At 37.8% G+C, this 21,721-nt stretch overlaps 1 protein-coding gene across 3 annotated transcripts in view; it reads left to right on the forward strand.

Annotated features, from left to right (window-relative positions):
- The window catches only part of GRB14 (growth factor receptor bound protein 14), a 134,914-nt gene that overhangs the window by 107,688 nt on the left and 5,505 nt on the right, over positions 1-21,721 (forward strand). For all 3 annotated transcript variants that reach the window (XM_081143267.1, XM_081143266.1, XM_081143268.1), the window contains 8 exons: positions 1,796-1,870; positions 4,574-4,711; positions 9,321-9,431; positions 9,625-9,720; positions 15,309-15,389; positions 20,925-21,041; positions 21,129-21,201; positions 21,337-21,424. In XM_081143267.1, the coding sequence (XP_080999393.1) occupies positions 1,796-1,870; positions 4,574-4,711; positions 9,321-9,431; positions 9,625-9,720; positions 15,309-15,389; positions 20,925-21,041; positions 21,129-21,201; positions 21,337-21,424 (779 nt within the window). The remainder of the gene's footprint in view (positions 1-1,795; positions 1,871-4,573; positions 4,712-9,320; positions 9,432-9,624; positions 9,721-15,308; positions 15,390-20,924; positions 21,042-21,128; positions 21,202-21,336; positions 21,425-21,721) is intronic.

A 21,721-nucleotide genomic window follows, 5' to 3' on the forward strand; every position in this document is an offset into this window, starting at 1 on the left:
AATTTAAAATATAAAATTTCTAAAGTAATAACAGATTGATGATTGTTGGAAGTGTTGTAACTTAATATAGAAATTTAAGATTGACATGAATCTGGCCCTGGCCAGATAGTTCATTTGGTTAGATATGCCAAGGTTGTAGGTTTGATCCCCGGTCAGGGCTCATGCAAGAATCAACCAATGAATGCATAAATAAATGGAACAAGAAATCAATCTGCCTCTGTCTCTGCTCTGTCTCTCTGTCTCTCTGTCTCTCTGTCTCTCTCTCTTCCCCCCCCTCCCTCTTTCCTTCTTTCCTCCTCCTTTCCTCTCTCTCTCGGATCAATAATTAAAAAAAAGATTGTCATGAATCTTGCTGGTGCAAATTATTTTGTTTTTGGTGCAGTAATCACTGAACAAGGTAGAAATTAGATTAAGTCCAGTGTATTATTTAGTAAATACTACTTTTTTTGTAGTTCTCTTTAAAAGAAAATAAATGTGTGTCACATTCCAATGAAGACTAGGAATCTGGAGAAGTCAGAATAGCCTCTGGGATCATTATTTTAAATTGTTTTTGTTTCTGCAACTATAGGTTACTTTTATACTAAGTTTTGGATAATTTGATTGAAATGATCCTTTAGGGAGAATATATGATACTCACCATAATAGAATATTTTCAAGCCCCTAAAGACCTCTTACGTTCTCTTTTATTTGAACCTATTACTAGAAACATAATGGATGATCTTTGACAAAGAAAATGAGAGTTCTAATAAAAATTAAATAGAATTTGAAGGGAAACTGTTTTCTTATGAATCTTTATAAAAAGCAAGAAATTGAAAGTCATAGTTATAGACCTATGGTTTAGTGGTTGTTTTGGATTTTATCTATTTTCTAAAAATTTAAACAGGCTATGCATTCATTTTATAGACCTAGAGCAAAATGGTGGTTCTCAACCAGGGTGGTGATTTGACAATGTCTGGTGACGTTTGTGCTTGTCATAAGCCATAAAGGGGTAGGGAGGGCTGCTAGTAAGTAGAGGCCAGGAATACTGCTAAACATCCAACATTGCACAGGACAGCTCCTCCCTCTCCCCACAACACAGTATTATCAGATCAAATGTTCGTAGAACTACTACTGAAAAACCCATCGTAGAGGAAGTAGTGTAGAATATATTTCCCCAAACTTGTCTGATCACAAAAATTTCCCGGGGGTGGTGGGGGTGGTGGAAGAGTGCTTGTTAAAAACACAGGATCCAGGACCTACCCAGAACTTCTGAACCAGGCTCTTCAGGAATGAGGCCCAGGAATTCCTATGTCAAGGCACTGCTCTGAGTAAATTTTACGATTAAACAAGTTTGGAAAAACAGTAAGTGGAAAGGACTGGACTTCTCGCTCTCAAGCCCTAGTTTAAGTCTGGCTCCTCTGCACTGTGGGCTGTGACCTTGAGTATGCCCTTTCTTCTGTGAGCTTTGACTTTCTAAAATGGAGTTGATAGTCCTTTAGCGCCTGCTAGAGTGGTTGCAGGACTCAGGGAAGAGATGTAGGAGCACGAACACTGTTAGCCCGAGGGCAGTGTTTTGTGTAAGGTGAGGTATGTGAATCTCATAATGTGAGGGCATCATCTGAAGGTGTTTGCTATTCTGGGCTGTAATCTGACCTTTTCATTAAGATACCTGAAGGTAGAGTCCAGGGACTGGCATTTTAAAAAGTACTTTGAATGAATTTTCAACACACTGATTTAAAGGACGTTTGCTTTAGATTATAATTGAATCTTTTTCAGCACAGTTTTTGCGGTAATGTAACCTGTATCTTCTCCTTAGTATTTTTTTCCAGAGCATATGGTGTCTTTTACAACTGAAACCAATGGTGAAATATCCCCCACACAGATTTTGCAGGTAAACTATATTTTCATTAAAATGTGTAAGTAATAATAAAGGGAAACTTTAAGGTCCATATTTGTAAATGTCTAGAATTTGAAATGGTATGCCTTGAATGGTTAATTTTTGCTGGAGGTAAAACTGAAAAGAAAAGAAAAACAGAAAAAAAGGAAAGAGCAAAATCTGGATAAGAATTTCTTGAATCAGTAAAGCTCCCTAATATTACTATTCTTCCCAGTTTTGGCCAATTGTCAAAGGATTTTAAAGGTTTCAAAAGTGTGTATCATGAAAGGAAACTTGCAGTTTTGCTCTGCGATGTGTTTAAAGATTATATTAGTCTTTGAAAAATTAAAATTTCCAGTAAATTGTAAGCATTTTACTAATAGGTATTTAGTATTAAGTTTTATAGCAAATGCCCTCAATCCTATTTGTAATATTTAGCAATTAAATGAAAGGAGAAAAAAAGATACAGAATGTATCTATTTCATGTACTAACATTTGTAATACCTATGACGGAAATATTTGAGTAGGATTGTGAAATGTCTTAGTTGAATTAACAGTACTGGTTATTTAATTAAAAATCTCCTTGGTTTTGCATTTATTGGGCTGATTTCTTCTAAACTGGCTGTAATTTTAGGTGATCATCTCCCAAGTCATTTTTACTACACTAAAAGAATGATTTTAGTTATTTTATTTTATTGTTGATACATTAGTAGATTTTACAACAGAAGCTCTAGAGTTGTTACTAGATTTATGTTGAGCAATATCTTTATAATGGGTGCTGTTTGATCTAAGGCCTGGGCATCCCCAAACCCACTCAATATTAAATGGAGAAAAATTGTAATATTTTCAGTATAGATACTACTTTACATATATTGATATTTAAATATACTTGTAAATATATTGGGTATGACAGATTTGTCTTTTTTGCGCTTTTGAATAGGTTATATTTCATTTTTGCACTTCAAAATATTTAAAAAAAATGATTAGTTTCAAGACATTTTTCTCAAAGCTATTTATATGCTACCAGTTTTCACAGACACCCCACCAGAATGTTAGGGTAAATGGCAGCAGCAGTTCCCAGCACCCCAGCTCTCAAGCCTTCTCAGGGCCTCACCAGTGGGATGTAACAGGGTGGTAGGTTGGAGTCTTTTTTCCACCTCCTTTCCCAAATTCTCTTATAATGTAGTTATATTACTTTAATGTTAATGTATAAAAACAAGAAAAATCGTAGCTTTGGAATCAGATAGTTTTGCATATGGCCCTGACCTCTTCTGTCCACTGAGGCAATGTTTCCAGCTTTTAAAACGTTTCTTCTTTTTCTAGTGTGACCTCTATGACTCCCTTTTTAAAATTTAATTGGTTTGCTCTAATAACTTGGAAAGCACTCAAACTAAAAAACGCACTTGCCTGTTTTGCATGTCAATTAATTAATATCTTTGGCTCATTAAATTAAAATTGTTTTTAGTAATTTACTTAAAAATCCTAAGTATCTACTAGCAGCCTTTCCCAGAGTAGCCTTTTAAAATGTTACATTGTTTTAGCTAATAATTTCTCTTCTTTTCAATTTTACCATTTTACATTTGTTTATTCACAGGCATTTTTATTTTCTTCTTTTAATGAGACGCTAATGTATTTCCATTGTCTAATTAAAGATACTTAGCACAACCACTCAGAGCTATTCCTTTTCATTCTCCTTTTCCTGACCAACATATGTGTCAGTTAATTACTACTGTGTAACAAACTTTTCCAAACCTTAATGGCTTAAGTACCCACTCACATCTTGTCAACAATTTTGTGGGGCTGGAATTTGAAAGGGTTTAGCTGGGTGGGTCATTTCTGAGACACATTGATTCACAGAGGGGTTGAAGATCCCCTTATAAGCTGGCTTTTCACTGCGTGTGCCTGGTCCTCCTTGGCCTCTCTGTCTCTTCCCACATGGTGTCTCATCTGGCAGGGCTTCTCCGAGTAGTCACATTTCTTATGTGACAGCTAACCTCCAAGCTTTAAGTAGTGGAAGCCATCAAGCTAGTTAAGGACTCTACTTAGAATGGGCTGTCTGTCTCTTTTGCCAATTCTGTTGGTCAAAGGAGTCATAAATAAGCCTTGCTGAGATTCAGGGGGCGTGAAGAAACAGGCTCTACCTCTTTATGGTTCAGTGGTTGGATCACTTTGCAGTAGAGCAGGTGGAATGGAAGATACTGTAGTTCTCTCTGGAAAACACAATCTGGCATACCTACTCACAGCTGAGAACCCTCGAGACAAAGAAGAGTTTGTTTGCTTTACCCTCGTTAAGGATGTGAACTTGGCTTAACTTTCTTAATAATTGAATAACTGAAGTCAGGATTGTGGTCCTTCACCATGATAAAGTTGAAATTGATAAGTTGTCAGGGAAAATCATAGAAAGGGGTGAAAAGTGTCAGGACTTAACTTCATAGATAAATCCAGCTTTTCAAATGGACATTCAAATAACTTGTAATTTTGGTTTGGCTAAGTACTGATAATTTAGAATGTATATTTTGTGAACATATTTTCATTTGGAACTTGAAAGACTGATTTATTTCCTGTTGTGTATATATTGTCATTTCTCTAATGGTATATAGGTAGTATTCATACTGTTAGATTTTACATCTTTGTATTTGAAATCTGAACATGATTGATATAAGGCTGCAATATCATTGATTCAAAATCAGTATGGGAGTGTCTAATTTCTTTTTCCAGATGTTTCTGAGTTCAAGCACATATCCTGAAATCCATGGCTTCTTACATGCAAAAGAACAGGGAAAGAAGTCTTGGAAAAAGGTTTACTTCCTTCTAAGAAGATCTGGTTTATATTTTTCTACCAAAGGGACATCAAAGGTAATTGAAAATATCAATGATGTGTTATATAAGTCATATATGTTATAAGTTAAAATGGTTTTCTTTATTACTTTATTACTTGATCTCAAGAGTTGTTAATTTTTTTGGATTCCAAACATTTGTTATAATCTGTTTAAAAACTAACGATTCAGCTTTATTTCCCACTAGATACATCCTTTGATGGAACCTAGATACTCTTATTTCAGTACCACATCTTTTGCTCATTTCTTTCCCATTCTGAATTCACCTCCTTTCTCCTTACCCTGGGGCGTGAATTTTGAGGCCCAGTATAGTTCACATCTTTTCTTTTCACCCCAGGTCATACTGCTGACCTTGCCCACTTCTGAACTTCTGTTGGTATTGATGCAGTTAGTAACACTCAGCTGAGTCTGTAATTGCTCTTTCATTCCTTTGTTTCTGTTGGTTTTCTCTCCTTAGCTAGATTGTAAATTCCTAGAGGAAGTTATGATATGATCAGGGGTAGATGTACTTGTTTGTGTGCTTGTGTATGTATACTTATGTATACAGTTGCATAGACACACATGTGCAGATGTCCACATAATCACTCACACATGTAATTCACACAGTGCTCAGCACTATGCAGCCTGTGTTTTGATGTAGTCTAGTTGATGTAGACTATGCCATATGGTCTATGTTTTGTAAGTGTTGACATTTTATGCAATGCAGTGATATCTTTCAAGTAAAACTACTTTTGAGAGTTTTCATGAGAGGTTATTTTAATTGTATTTTCATGCATCTGTTAGTGACAACTTTGTTGATTCTTCAGTCATTTTTCTCTGGCTGTTTTCCAATATTATTATATTTATTGGTGTTCAATAATTTCCCTGCTATATTTCTAGGTGCATTCAAATATATTCTTTTAAAATTAGCTTGATTCTCAACATATGCATTCAATCTTCAGATTCCTGGGGGTTTTTTGGTTTGTTTTTTATGCTGGGAATGCTCATCCATTACTTATTTCTCATTCTCATTCTTTGATCCTTTACATTTTTAGGAGGGTGAGCTGTCTCGGACAGTCATGGCTCCGGGTGCCTCTTTTCTTGGGGCTGCTGAACCTCAGCCTCTGCCTGTCTTCCTGTGGCCTTCCCCTCTTTCTCTGTGTGTCTCTTAAAAGGGCACTTGTCACTGGATTTAGGTCCCAACCAAATAATCTAAAATGACTTCATCTTGAGATCCTTAACTTAATTACATTTTAAAAGACCCTTTTCCCAAATTATGTCATAGTCTTAGTTTCTCATGGCTTAGAACATGGACATATTTTTGGGGGAGCTATTATTCAACTCACTATAGGAAGCCAGTGAAAATTTTTTAGCAAGAGAGTGAAATGATTAAGTTGTAAGGTTAGTATGGCCAAAGTGAGTTTAAAAAAATCAAGTAGAGAAAGAAAAAGAGTGAGGAGGAGGGAGAGAGAGGAAAGAGAGAGAGGTGAGCACCGCAGATGCTAACTAGATGATAATTTTGGTAATTCAAGGTGGAGGTGATGGGACCTAACCTGGGATGTGCAGTGGAGGCAGAAGAGAGGGATGGGTGCCAGATTACATGCAAATGGACCGATGTTGTTGACTGATTGATACAAAAGAAGAGGAAGCATTTAAAAATGTTCTTAGAGAACGAAATAAAGAAATAGAAAATGATTTAATAGAACAAACAGGAATGGGGGTTTACTAGAAGGTCATTATCTTAGAAGTAAGATAACAAATGAACTTAGTTCTAGATATATTGTGCTGAGGATGAGGTATCCCAGAACACAGTTAATGATGGGGACCAATTATTTGGGTAGCGAACCTTACAGGACCTAACAGGAGCTGCAAAGGAGTGATACTTGACTCTCTTCTATATTTCCCTCAACTGTTCTTATATACCTTCCTCCTTTCCCTTACATACAGTTGATTTTGTTGCTGTTTCTGTGCACGTGTGTGTGTGTGTGTGTGTGTGTGTGTTTTTCTTTGAGGTGTAATTGGTAGATTGTTTCATGGAATGGGCTTTACTAATTTAGAAACCATCCCCTTACAGAAATCTTTTACTTTGAAGTATATATTCTTTGACTGCTTGTGTTTTATCATACAGATGCATTTAACTATTTTTTTGTGACCGTTTAAATTAGTTTTCAAATTTCTTTATCATAAATGATATTAGAATGGGTAATTACCCATTTTTGTAATTAAGGTTTTAGACTTTTTTGTGACCACTTTAATGAGCTTGCTCTTTTCCCAATGTTTCTAATATATGAAATTACATGAAGATGTTTTTTGAACAATTGTGTGGTGGATCATCTTTTTGCTTTTAAAAATGAGAGAAAAGTAGCTTGTAAATCTAGTAATCATGCTTATCTTACTGGTTTTTGTTTTGATTTCAGCGATTCTGCACTGGATATGATAATGTCTCTCTAGTTCCTACATTATTTCTGCAGCAGGTTTCTTACAAAAATCAACTGCCCATTCTGTTTTACTTCCCCTTCCCCTTTTTTTCCTCCCCTCCATTAGAAAACACAGCTCTTCTTCCTTCCACTGGATCCATGCTTTTATCCTTGCAATGGTCTTCCCCTTGGCTAGGCAAAATCCTAAGTATCAAATCCCTATTCGCAGTCTAGACCTTAGCTCTTTTCAGCGTAGTGTCTGACTTTGCTGTGCATCAGTGCATGATATTCTCTTTAGTCTGTGCCTAGTGAGCTCATGTTCCATAGTCTATACATGAAAATGATCTTAAGTTTCCTTCAAAAAAGAATAACCTCAAGAATTGTGACTGATACAAATTATATAGATTATTTAATGTCTAATACTGACATTTCTACCTGTTAAGGAGACAATATCCTGTTCTTTTTCTGTGAGACTGGTCTCAATTTATTTTAGTTTCTAAAAATGTAGGCTGCATGGGAATTGGATAGCCACTGCTCTAAGCCCTGGAGATGTGACTGTGACTTGTATTTGTAGAGTAACATCTAATTACCCTCCTCTCCAGCTCCTCTGATGTACACAGGTGCATGCTGAGCTTTTGCTAACCATGCCAACTCGGCCTTGTAGTCTTATAACTTCCTAAGCCTTGATATACTGATAGTAATGGGGAAAAAAGTCAATCAAAAGAGGACATTTACATGCCTCTACGGCCTTCCAGTGTTTCTCAAGCTGCCTTTTCTCACATTTGAATGACTCAGTGAATTGCCTTGTGCAGTGTATCAGTGGACAAGCATGGTCTTATTCCGTCTTCATAGAAATCAGACAATTTTTTTCTAGCAAATCAACTTCTATCTAGGAATTAAACTTTAAAGGCCATGCTGATAAGAGTATCTTTCTCCTTTCTCCTCACTTGTTCCATGGGCCTGTTTTAGTAATTTTCTTTTCTGTGTTATTTTCCCATGGCGTTTGGAACTATAGTCATTCATTAGATCAAAATGCCTAAGAACAGAGAAATGGTGACACACATAGAAATTCTCACTGTGCCAGTCATCAGGGACAGGATAGCCTGCTGGTCAATGACTAGATTTGGATTTGGATTTGAATGGGTTGCTCAAATTGCTGAATGTTGTTTCTATGTCCGTCCTCCCTCCCTCCCTCCCTCCCTCCCTCCCTCCCTCCCTCCCTCCCTCCCTCCCTCCCTCCCTCCCTCCCTCCCTCCTTCCCTCCCTCCCTCCCTCCCTCCCTTTTTTCTAGAGCATTACTTCTCAAATCTCAGTGTATAGGAATCACTTGGAAGCTTGGTAAAATGCAGGTTTTGATTCAGTGGGCCTGGGGTGGGCCCTGAGGTTTTGCATTTCTAATACACTCCGAGGTAATGCTGGTGTGGTCAGAGACCACGCTACTAGGAGCAAGGTTTTAAAGAACAAATGTATTTCGGTCAGTTTTGATTATATACTCAACCCCAGAATTAAACACTTCTTCAAGTTATTAACCTATCACAGAATAATATGACCCAGTAATTTTCCATGACCAGTTCTAAATCTCACGGATTTTGCAGAGAAGAAATATCTGTTCATGATTCCACTTTGCCTTGAAAATCAGACACATCCCATAGCTGGATAACTTCCCCGAACTCATGGGTACAGGCTTCCTTCTTTCAGTAAGGGAAGGCAGTCGTTCCTCCTATCTCATTGCTTGCCGTGCTGTTAGGCAGTACACAGACCAGAGGGATGGTTATTTGTGAACGAAGCAGGGATCATTGTCTGATTCTCTTTTTTCTTCTCTTAACTGCTGCAAAAGCTTAAACCAACCCTCTTCCCTTGAATGAACTAACATTTGAAACCCAGAAAGGAAAACATTTTCAAAAGCCATTCTTTCTGTCTTCTCTCCTTTGGAATCCTTGAAATGGTGGTTGAAGGAAATAATTTTGTGTGTGTTTTTGTTGTTAAATTTTACAATAGGAAGATGTATTTTTTTGTATATTGGAAGTTAAATTATAAACAAGTTGCTACTTCTCAAATTAAATGATATTGTGTCAAGCTCCTGGTTATTTAAGGATATGGTGTCTTAGTTTTTATGTGACATTATTTGGGATAATGTTTGCCAAGGTATAAATGATGTAATGTAGTAGAAATACAAAAGAGATAGTGTAAAATATGTACCTAGGTCAACACTCGCATATTTTCTGTTTTTAGGAACCACGGCATTTGCAGTTTTTCAGCGACTTTGGCAATAGTGCTATTTATGTGTCACTGGCAGGCAAAAAAAAACATGGAGCACCAACTAACTGTGGATTCTGCTTTAAGGTACAGGCTTAATATTTTGATAGATGAATAAAGCAAGCCTCAGCCTTTTAGGTAAGCTTGAGTTTCTTTTAATTTCTTTTAAAAAGAGACAGTTTTCTCTTACACATATGGGAGAATTTTAGTGGCTTTTATTTCAACAGGTGTTACCTTCAAGATATGCATTAACGATAAACAATGTGCTGTGGCCTTCTAGCCTAACAAAGCGCGAGGGCCCCGAGACCTGAAAATGCTCTGTGCAGAAGAAGAACAGAGTAGGATGTGCTGGGTGACCGCGATTAGATTGCTTAAGGTAATCTCGCTGCCGTCGTCAGTTTCTGTTAAATGCTGGGGATGCCACTGGGGTTTGAAAGAGCTGTATTTCAAAGTGTGGAAATTCACTATGAGTTTGTGGGTATGTGAGTAAGAAGAAAAATCACCACCACCCAATATGTGTATTTTATTTTATTTTTATCTAAAAGATAAACATTGGCAGAGTAGAGTGGAGTAACCTAATCTTTATCTTTTGTGTGTGAAGTATTCCTTTTTAGCAATGTTCTGATTTTAATTTTGTCTAAGAATATTACATCTAGAGCCAGTATAACTGATTGAAACTTCTGTGCATGACTTAGTGTGCATTTTAAAAACGTTGCCATCGATTCAATATGAAGTACATTTTAAAGTCTGCCTACCTAGATAGGCTTAGTGTAGTGGTTTTGTGTTTTAAGTGTTGTATAAATTGCTTTCTATTTTAAGTTATTTCTATAACTCAAATTATCATGTAAAGTTTACTATAGATGTATTATTAAAACATCTACCTTTGTGTTAAGTAGAAATCACGACTTTTCATAAGTGTAATTTGTCAGTAAGCATTTTGAAAGGTGTAAGTGTTCTAAAGGTAGGTAGAGAAGAGAGACACATAACTGATTTCTTCCAGAATGTATAGAAAGCATTTATTTTGAAATCTCCATGCTAGTAAATTTAACACAACTTTAAATTTATAATTATAAAATTGTGAACCATTTCCTTTTGAAGAAGGGTGGGATAATCAGAGTCAGATTAGTTGTCATGCAGGGTTTGGAAGAGAGTTTTACTTTTTATTCTTTTAATTTTTTTTTAAAATTGAGGTGAAATTCACATAATGTAAAATTAACCAAATTAACTCTTTTTAATGTGAACAACTCAGTGGCATTTTTTGTATTCAAAATGTTGTGTAACCACCAGCTCCAAAACATTTTCTTCACCTAGAAAGGAAGCTGTACCCATTAAGCAGCTACTCTCAGCTCCTGGTAACCACCAGTCTCTCTTCTGTCTCTATGAATTTATGTATTTCATGTAAACAGACTCATACAATAGTTGACCTTTTGTGTCTGGCTTCTTTTACTTAGCATAATGTTTTGTTGTCCATTCATGCTGTAGCATCTGTCAGTAGTACTTCATTTCTTTTTATGGCTGAATACTCTCCCACCGTATGTATATGTATGTTAAACAAACAATTTGTTTATTTATCTATTGATGGATATTTCTACCTTTTGACTATTGTGAATAGAGTAGAGAAAATACCTTGAGGTTTCTGGCTTTCCCATTCTATCAGAATCCTGGAGATCAGGCTAGGCTGGTAGCGAAGATGCTTTCCAACCTTGTGAGCCAAGCCTTTCTCCCTTCTACCTTGGGCTCAGAGTTAGGCACCCAACATAGAAGCAGGTGGGAAGCCCACTTGCTTAAATCAGTCTTCCAGTGAATCTGACACACGGCTGATTTTACTAGGATACTCCATTATTTTTTATGTAACTACAAAAAAGAATTATACCAATAAGATTAGGTGATGCTATCATATTACTTATGATTTTTATTTTCATTGAAATAGGTTAGATTTATGTAGACCTAAATTTTCATCATTTATCAATTTTGTTTATGCACTCTGAGATATATACCTATATACAGATAAATGAAAATGGATATGTGAAATAAATTAGTTGAGGTATCCTTATGTTCTAAGCCTGGCTTTTCTGAATCATTCTCACCTCAGAGTCAAGGATATCCGTGTTTTCCACAGACTATCCAGCTCTGTGTTCTCAAAACCTTTGCGAAGGCTGAGCTTCTCAGACAAGTGACCTGCCATGGTCTGGGGGGTTGTCTTCCTAGCCACTGACATTCCTTTTGCAAGGTTTGATGCTAATGATTTCTCGATCCTGCCCATTTCAGGCCATGACAAGATGGTGGGTCCACAGTGAATATAAGATGCCATAGATTATAAGATAAATTTAAATTTAACAAATTTAAAGATGTTAAATCCAAAAAGAAATGTGTGTCTAAGAATTTAGGAAATATACTAAAAGCTGTCTTTGATCTATATACAGAATGCTTAGTTTCTGGGAGATTGTCCCCTTCTTTTTTCTCTCATATGACTCTTCTCAATGCCACTTTGAAGTCATAAATGTCCATTTAAAGATGCTGTGTTAGATTTGCTGTAACACAGCACCACTGAAGTCGTGGCTTAAAATAATACAAACTTCTTATCTTACACCTCTGTCATCCAGAAGTCTGAAATGGGTCTTAATTGGCCTAAAAACAAAGTGTGGGCCGGGCTGCATTCTCCTTGGGAGAGTCTATGGGGAAATCTGTTTCCTTGCCCTTTCCAGTTTCTGACACTACCCAGATTCCCTGGCCCATAAGCCCCTTCCTCCCCTCAAAGCCAGCAGCGTGCACCGAGTCCTCCCACTGCCCTATCCCTGGTTCTCTTTCTTCCGGCTGCCTCTTCTACTTTTAAGGACCTTTGTGATACACGGGATCCACCTGCATAGTCCAGGATACTCACCTCATTTCAGAGTCACCTGGTTAGCACCCTGAATTCCATATGCAACCGAGTTCCTCTTTTCCATGTAGCCTAACATAGTCGCAGTGGGTTCCAGAGAATAGGATGTGGGCATCTGTGGGGGCAATTATTCTGCTACCACAGTGGTGTTCCCTGTTTGTTTCAATTACGGTAAAGCTTTTCCAGGTGAGGCTGGAGAGGGAGGCAGGCATCGGTGGGGACATTTATTCTGGGGCCAGCAAGAAACCGGTGAAGGGTTTCGAACAGGAATGTGGTGTGATCTGTTTTACACTTTAAAATACCCAGGTCCAGGAGTCTGGGCTTGTCAGCACAGGCACATTTGAGATACACTACAGGGGGCCAAGTTGGTTTCCCTGGCAGGTTGTCAGTGGGGCACCTGTTGGATTCCCTCGGCTGGTGCAACCGGGCTCACCTGGTGTTAGGGGTATCTTTAGATTGTCTTCTTTGGTTGTCTGTTGTGTTATTTCCAGAGTTTATCATTGCACAGTAAGCCCGCACTTAATGTCCTTGATAGGTTCTTGGAAACTGTGACTTTAGAAACGATGTATAACAAAACCAATTTACCATAATCTAATTGACAAAAACATGAGTTAAGTTCCTATGGCATATTTCTAGTCACAAAAACATCATCAAACTTCTAAAGAAAGACCCAAAACACTTCTAATATTTATACACTGAAGTAAATGTGAGCTATACATACATTTAAGAAAGATGCATAAAAACAAGTGTGATAATGATTTTCTAATGAAGGATGGTGGAGTCCATCCCGGCAGCTCCAGGCTCAAGGCAGGACCAACCGTGGACCAGACACCCTTCCATCGCAGGCACTCACACACTCACACTCACTCAGACGGGGGACAGGGACAGCGTAGACACGCCGACTCACCTCAGGTGCACGTATTTCAGATGTGGGAGGAAACCGGAGTCCCCAGAGAACACCCCCCTGACATGGGGAGAACATGCAACCTCCACGCAGACAGTGGCCCCGCTAGGAGTCGATTTCTCCCCCCCATCAACGTTATAATGAAGCAACATTATTGGAGGAACTGCTGTACGTAGTGGGGACGAGCAGGGAGGAACTAGTCTGTTCTGCTGGCTCGACTGGAAGTGCCCCTCTTATTTTCATTGTGTGGTACTTATTAGAGATAGCCTCCCCCAAGAATTTGGCCTCCTTTATTTTTATTGCCCTTTCATTTTCATGTACACCTAAAAACTCTTTATGTGACATCAGGTGGAGACTCCTGTTCTCTGTGACATCAGATGGAGACATTCCTGTTCTCCTTGGAAAAATTTCAGTTACATATAGAATCACAGAAAATCTGAGACTTAGAAAAGGGATTTGCTTATGTACACTGGCCTAGTTCCATCTCTTCTTCCCTTTCCTTCAATTCAAACTCTGCTAGCTTCACTCTAACGTATTTTGGTCCCTTATCTGCCCCTCCATAGGGGCAGGGAGATGTTAAGGTGACCCATGCCCTACCCCTCGGCCAGAGTTAAGTGCCTAACAAAGACCTCCAACAGCCCCGAAGCAACTACCTAACACCACAGGTACCAGGCACAATACATCTTTGAAGAAAACAGTCTTATTAGTTGGTAGCAGGCTTTTCACTGCAGATAAATAAAAGGTGGACAAGCAGCATGTGCCTTGTGAAAGTGTTGGTTGGAGTTATTGTATATTCTCCAAAATGAACTTGCTAGGAATTAAGCTTCTCTGTCTCTTTAAAATTATTGTAGACTTAGAGTTGATTTATAATAAATTTTATTAGGTCTCATTAATGTTAATCAGACATATAAAAAAATAATGTTTAGAATTTGAGAAATAATTGGATAAAGAAGTCAACACAGAGAATTTTAAATGAATGTGGGTTTATATTCAGGTTGAAAGCAAAATTTTGAAAACAGTGACTTTCCTCACCCCACTCTGATTTTCTGCCTAATTACCAAATATATCCACTTTGCTGAAATTCCTTTTAAGGAAATAGTCTTCCTAGTAGAGAAACAGCTCTGTTGGAATGTTTAAATGGTATTCACCCTAAAGGTAAGATTGGATTCCATGGTGTCTCTTCAATCTTTTTAATCTGTTTTAAATTTCATTATGGTTCCATGAAATGGAGAGAACTGTAGAGTATAGACCAAAAAAAAAAAGCCTGTCTCTTTTCTTTTTTCTGTTCCCTCCCTCCCTCCCTGCCTCCCTCCCTGCCTCCCTCCTTGCCTCCCTCCCTCCCTCCCTCTTTTAAACAAAGTGACTTAAATCAGAGGGGGTTATCTTCCAGTTTCAGATGGGGACCCCTGCAAGATAAGTTTGGTCATGCAGTTGGCATTCTTAATATTTCTCAAATTAATAATCGGTATTATGGTTTAGACCCATTTTCCAGTTGCAGCCTGGCAGCCCAAACATTATGATGCTATCTCCTGAAAGTAAAGATGCTGCAGTTCGTATCCACATTTACATTGTATTTTGTGACCCTTTGTCTGAAATCAGCTGATTCCCCACCAATTTTGATTTCCCTGAATTTAGAGCCACACATGAAACAGCATCATAAGAGTAATGTTACCAGAGGATGATACAGTGCCAAAGATCTTTGTCCTGGGGCCAAGTCATGGATTTGTCAAAGAGACAATGTAATCCATCAATCAGTCATTGAAGAGTTATGGTGAATTTTGCCTGGTTTTGCTTAGAATGTGTTTGTAGTATCTTTGTACCATAAAGCCTGGCACCCTTCCCCAGTGAGTGTTCTTATCAGTAGGTGACATATCCCTCTAAACAGATTTAGTGCTATTGGTGCTAAAAATAATGTAAAAATAATGTCAGTTCCAGATCTTTATACTGGTGAGCTAGACCTCAAGAGTGGGTCCAAATAAAAAACAGTGTTTTTAAATGTATCATTTTAAGGCACTAAACCTTTATCTTTCAAAAATTTTATTGCTTAACTTATTGGTTTTAAGGAATACTTATAATTTTTATTTGTTTTGTGGATGATATATAATTAATAAAAGTGTTGATTTTTATAAATTACCTGTGTAGTAACAGTGGTGGGAATGTGTTTTATTCCTTTATTCTGCAGTATGGCATGCAGCTGTACCAGAATTACATGCATCCATATCACGGTAGAAGTGGCTGCAGTTCTCAGAGCATATCACCCATGGTAAGGACCAAAGTTTCGAACCTATATTTTATTTTATGTTTGTATTTTATTAACTTGGAACTAGATTATATTATAAATGCACATTACAGTACATTTACATTTTTTCCTTTTGGTCAGGTAAAGTAACTCTTTGGCATCATTTTACTATAATGTTATATTAAATTATTTATTCTTCAATTTTATATGATCGCAGCCCATGTGATAAAATCACAGCAGCAGAATATATATGAAATATTCAATTAAAATAGATAGCTATGTGTTAAATTTTTTTTGTTAATCCTCCCTCGAGGATATTTTTTCCATTGCTTTTCAGAGAGAGTGGAAGGGAAAGAAAGTAAGGGAGAGAGAGAGAAACATCAGTGTGAGAGAGACACATTGATTGGTTGCCTGCAGCATAGGGCTGGGGATTGAGCCTGCAACTGAGGTACATGCTCTTGGCTGGAATTGAACCTGGGACTCTTCAGTCCTTGGGCTGATGCTCTAACCAGGAGCAAACTGGCCAAGGCAAGACAAATTTTAAATATTTGAAAGAATTACATGAGTCTTTTTGTCTCATTACAATATTTGAGGATTAGATCTTAATAAGATAATATATAGAATATTTTCCATGGGGTTATAGATGTTTCCTTAATTATTGGTTCTAATTGTGGGCTTATTTATTTAATTTAATATTGATTCTGGAATTGTCATAGCCTATGATAAAGATTTGAAATTTTTAAAGCTGTACTATACACATGTGAGCTCTTTCACATTCTGGCTCTCTAACAATAAAACTTTTAAAATTCCAGGTTTTTCAAAATCCAGTTGCTCTACAGAAAACTCAAAAACTGCCAGCTAAAATATAGATCGTGCATTATATTAAGTCTAGCACCGCTTCTCAGATTTATACTAAATGAAGTTTGGGTATTTATGTGCACACACACACAGACACATCGTCTTTTTCTTGTTTAGAACCAACTTTAATTTTCTGTGCATTAACACAGAAATTTGTTAATGATTTTTTTTTTAATTGTTGACCCTATTACAGATGTCCCCCATTTTCCCTGCCTTTGCCCACCTTCACTCAGCCCCCACCCCACCCTTTCTGGCCAGCATGGCACTGTTTCCTTAGCCCATGGACTATACATGTTTTTTGGCTAATCTCTCCACCTTCTTTCATTCAGTCCCCCGCCCCCTCCCCTCTGACCTCTGACCTCTGACAGTCTGTTCCATCTATCCTTGCCTCTGATTCTTAAAGTTTATGTTCTGCTATTTTTGCTTGTGCATCTTAATATTGAGTATATTAGGAATTCAGACATATGTGCCTGTGTTACAAATCAGCTAACGTGCTGCACTTCCACTTCGGTTAAAAATACGCTCCTCATGCCTGTGACCAAGGCAGGTGTATTTTCCCACGTGTAATGCAGCCGATGAAATGCTCAGTTCTAGGAATGAGGCGTGAAATAGTGTTGATTATGAAGCCTGATAGGCTAATATGGAGAAAGAACTCCAGTTCTGTAGTTATGTTGCTTCAAGTATAAGTTATGGAAAAGCAGCTTCTCATCTTTGTATCATATTACTTTTAATCCCTAAAGTAAGAAACAGGAATATAATGAATTTTTATAAAAGCAGTCGCGTTAAGGTATTTTTATAATTTGTCAGCTTATCTTTATCTTTCCGTCTATATGTATAACGAGAATAATGAATTTTATTATCTTAATCCTTTTCTGAATCATTCTGCGTTTCTTTTAGAGTCTAAAGTTATTAGGATGAGTGTGTTAGCAGCAGACGTGCATTTGAAGGCAGTTATTGTTTAGTGACCTCTTAATCATAGGAAAAAATTATCATAAACAAGGAACTTTCTAGCCTCATCACTGTCATTAGCATACAAATATGGGATTATTCTTGCCTGTTTCCACTGAAAGTGATGCTACTGTTGATCAGTATGCATGTGTGTGACAGTTTGGTTAGTGTAGCTTTCCTGTTCAACTCCATGTACAGAAAAAGACACTCCTTAAGTGAATCGGGCTGAAAACAGGGATTGAAGGAGAAGGGGCTTAGGTGCCTGTGGTGAGGACCCGTCTGTCCTTGTATGGCAGTTGTCACCATCACAGAGCAGTTGAGATCTTAGCTCCATGCTTCTTAATTTACCTGAAGGAATCTAAGAAGTTTGGGGAGGTATTTGTATTTACATTGGTGTCTGTACAGAATCCCACTTTTCTAGATTATTGTGGAAGAATCAGCCACCTATGTCACGGATACCAGCACCCCTCACCTGCCTCTACTGGTTTTCATCCCGGCACTATTTTCAGAGCAAGAAAGAAAAATTAGTATATTTTAGTTATATTTTTAAAGGAACAATATTATCATCTTACCTTCTTCAGAGATACATTTTGAGAAAGGAAAGGAGAAAAACATTCTCATGCCATCATGAACGTCGTAGCTATCTATATATAGCACTTAATAGCCAACCCTATCAGCCAGTCCTTTTTAGGGCAAACAAAGGATTCATTTAAAGGAGCATCTGTTAATAGGGTCCTGTCTGGAGTGAGGGGCGGGGAGAAGCAAGTCGTAGAAAGTTCTTATTCTTCCTCACTTCTGACCCCGAGCTAGACATTCCACACCATGGTTTCTTCCCTGTACCCCCCACTCCGTGGTTCATAAAAGAACCCTGGAGAGAGCCCATCTGTCACTGCTTTTACCATAAGCTGTCCGCAGCCTTGATGGAGTCACTGGTGTCCTGCAGTGTAAAATACGGGGCGGGGGGGAGGGCATAATCTCCAAAATCAATTTAATCTCTGATGTCTTGTGTTCCTGTATGAAGCAGATGAGGGACAATATCTGAGGAAATTCTGTGCCCTTTTGCTAAGAACTACCCTGCAGTTTTATCTAGATCTTTTACATGGAGTGGCAGAGAGTGAACAGCTACTACTTGCCACCCATCTAAACTGCCTGCAAACCATTTTATATCCACTAAGAGGGCCTGGATCTGATCTCACTGTGTGGCCTGGATAGTCTAGACTGTACCCAGGCCTTTTCTTTCTTAAAAAAAAAAAAAAAGAGGCATGCCCTTAAAATCACGGACCCTCTTTTAGGGCTTGTCCTGTTTATCTCACTAGAAGAAACAGCTGGAAATAGGGACAAATACTTTGAAAAACACACTGATTCTGAATGTTATCAACATTGCTTTTCTACGTGAAAGAAATTGAGCTGAAAATGACCTTTTGAGTTCGAGTCCGATTTTGCTTCACTTCCATTTCTTTGTCCACCAAAGGTAAACTATTAATTTTTTATCTGCCACCTGCCATTCAGAAGAAAGTATTTGTTATGTTCCTATGTTTCCTCCTAGTGTAGTTAATGTAGGAAATGAAAATACTTATTTGTATTATAGATTCCCTACTTATGTCAAGTAATTAGGGAGTTTGGGATCTTGTTTTACATTCTGGCCTGTCATATTGTAGGCAAAACAAAAAAAAGAACACTGGTTATATTTATCATTCTTTCCTAACAGTATTTTAAAGTTACTAGGACCTAGAGATTATAGCGCCCATCTTGGCATGTGAAGTAGAGATATAATAAAGATAAAGCGATCATTTTGATTGAGATTAGTTACTCTGTGGTTTGAGCAGGTAGAGGCTTTTCATTAAAGTTGGCAAAGCAAAAGTATATCTGACTGGTCTGGAGCCCAGCACAGGAGATGCCGGGCGAGCAGGGCAAAGTGAGGCGTGACAGCAAATAGAGATTACGGAGACAGCGTCTGTCTGGAAGGAGCAGCTGTCAGTGATGCAGGCTCCTGCAACAAATGAAAGATTGCACGCCGGCTCTCTAGAAGTAAAGATGAGCCTTAATAAGATTGTAGACTATTGCAGCATTGTTCAAAGAGGAAATAACACTTGCTAATAAAGTGCACTGTGTGATGCGGTGATAAATGGGCCCCCCAATTTTTTGTGTAGACAAGGTTTCAAACACACATGTGACTATGGTCTGTTAGGCCAGGCTGGGAATGGCTGAATCCATGTGGAGAGATATAAAATGGTCTTTTTTTTTTTTTTTTAATATATCTTTATTGATTTCAGAGAGAGGCAGGGAGAGGGAGAGAGAGAGAGAGAACCATCAATGATGAGAGAGTCTATGATCAGCTGCTTCACGCCCCTGACTGGGGATGGAGCCTCAAACCCGGGCATGTGCCCCGGCCAGGAATCAGACATCGATCTCCTGGATCCTAGGTCGACGCCCAACCGCTGAGCCACGCCCGGTTGGGCTAAAGTGGTCTTAAAGGAGTCTCTCGATGCACGTTGGCTCCTCACTTACCATTAGACTTCTATTTTTTGTTTTGCATCTCTATTACAAGTGGAAAATAACTGTTAAACATTGGTCCACGCTGTTTTTGAATGGTTTTTCTTTTGGAAAGTTTTATTTAATTTAATTTAAAGTTAACTTTTTAAAAAATAAATTTTTTTAATTGATTTTTAGAAGGAGAGGAAGGAAGAAGAGAGAGAAACATGGATGTGAGAGGGGAACATCAACAGGCTGCCTCCTGCATGTGCCCTGACTGGGACTCAAACCCGCAACCTTTTGGTGCACGAGATGACACCCCATCAACTGAGCCACACCGGCCAAGCTCTTTTGGAGAGTTTTAATTCTTAAAAACTGCATGACTTGGGGTGGCATACTTTTAAAAAGATGGTTGTGAAGTAGAGCCCTAAACAAATAAAAAGTGAAAATAAAGTCCAGATTTTGGATATTTTATTTTCATATTCAAAAAATACGAAAAGTATCTGACAAAAAACAATTAGCAAAAATATATTATTTGTTTAATATGATTTTTTTAAAGATGTCTTCTTTTTATATCAGTTCTTCTTGCATCATTCACTTATTTTTTGCAGTCTCATTTTGCTATGTTATCCTCACAAGATAAAAAATTATTCATATATTAATTCAAATAAAACTTTAATAGTATGGAGTTATCTGAATTTTTTAAAATAAATTTGATTTTCTAAGTTAGATGAAAGTTGAGGTGATAAAATACATGTTGTAGTTCTGTTATAAAATGATTACTATTTTTTTCTAAAGTGATATAAGTCAATTTGTTATAGCTTTAGTGTATCTTGAATCTTAATAAATAGCTGCTTCATAAGTAGATAGATTTGACATTTAAATGATAATTGATGAATCTCAAAGCATAATAGGAAGATGAGTTCAGAAGTAATGGATCTTTTTAGCCACAGGAAGGGCTAAAAATTTCTTTCTAAATTGGTGATTTCCTGTTTTACTAGAGAATATGAAGAGAGGGTTGTTTTAGGAGAAAGGCACGCTTACCTTGAAAGCTTACTCAACACAATTCAGTGACCTTAACTAATAACTGTGTAACTTATTTAACCAAACTATTTTATAGCACCATTTATCTTGAGTGTGCATTTTTAACATTTTAATTTCTTGCTAGCCGCCTTCGGAACCACATTCTAGAATGGAAACGTATTGCCAGCAAAGCACCGAAAGATAACTTCAAATATATTTTCATGGTAAAGCAAAAATATGTTGTTGTTGTTTTTCCAGAGAAGTATATCAGAGAATTCCCTGGTAGCAATGGACTTCTCAGGCCAGAAAAGCAGAGTTATAGATAATCCCACAGAAGCCCTTTCCGTTGCCGTTGAAGAAGGACTCGCATGGAGGGTACAGATTGGTTCACATTCTTTAAAAATATTGATGATTTGAGTTTGTTTCACCCAGAAAGTTGAAATGCTCTCCTTCTTTGTGCAGAAAAAAGGATGCTTGCGCCTGGGCACTCATGGTAGCCCCACCGCCTCTTCGCAGAGCTCCGCCGCAAGCATGGGTAGGCCTGCCTGTCCCCTCCCCGGGACCGCGTGGGGGTGATCTAGGCGGAGTCACCGAGGGTTACGGCGGGAAGTCCGTGTTCGTGTGATGAACGGTGGTCTTTTCATACATTGCTTTGTATTCTGTTTTTCAGCGATCCACCGGTCCCAGCCGTGGTTTCACCACCGAATTTCTAGAGATGAAGCTCAGCGGTTGATTACTCAGCAAGGACTTGTGGACGGGTAAGTTTCACTTCCAACTGTCGTGGTTTTGATTTCTGCTATGGTCAGTAATTACTCAACAACAGAGTGTTTGACTTCGGCTTATTAAAACGAAAGTGACTGTGCTCTATAAGGATGGCTGCCAATGTATCCTAGCAATACTTATAATACCTTTTTCATCTGTTATTATTTGTTTAGAAGTGAACAGATAACTGAATAGGTTGCTATTAACTAATGACCACTAATATTAAAGTTTGGTGCAGGGTGTGTTAAATAAAAACTTGCTTTATATATTTAGACTGTCGTCTTTTTTTCCCC

The sequence above is a fragment of the Miniopterus schreibersii genome (genome assembly GCF_964146895.1).
Source record: "Miniopterus schreibersii genome assembly, chromosome: 7".
Classification (NCBI taxonomy): domain Eukaryota; kingdom Metazoa; phylum Chordata; class Mammalia; order Chiroptera; family Miniopteridae; genus Miniopterus; species Miniopterus schreibersii.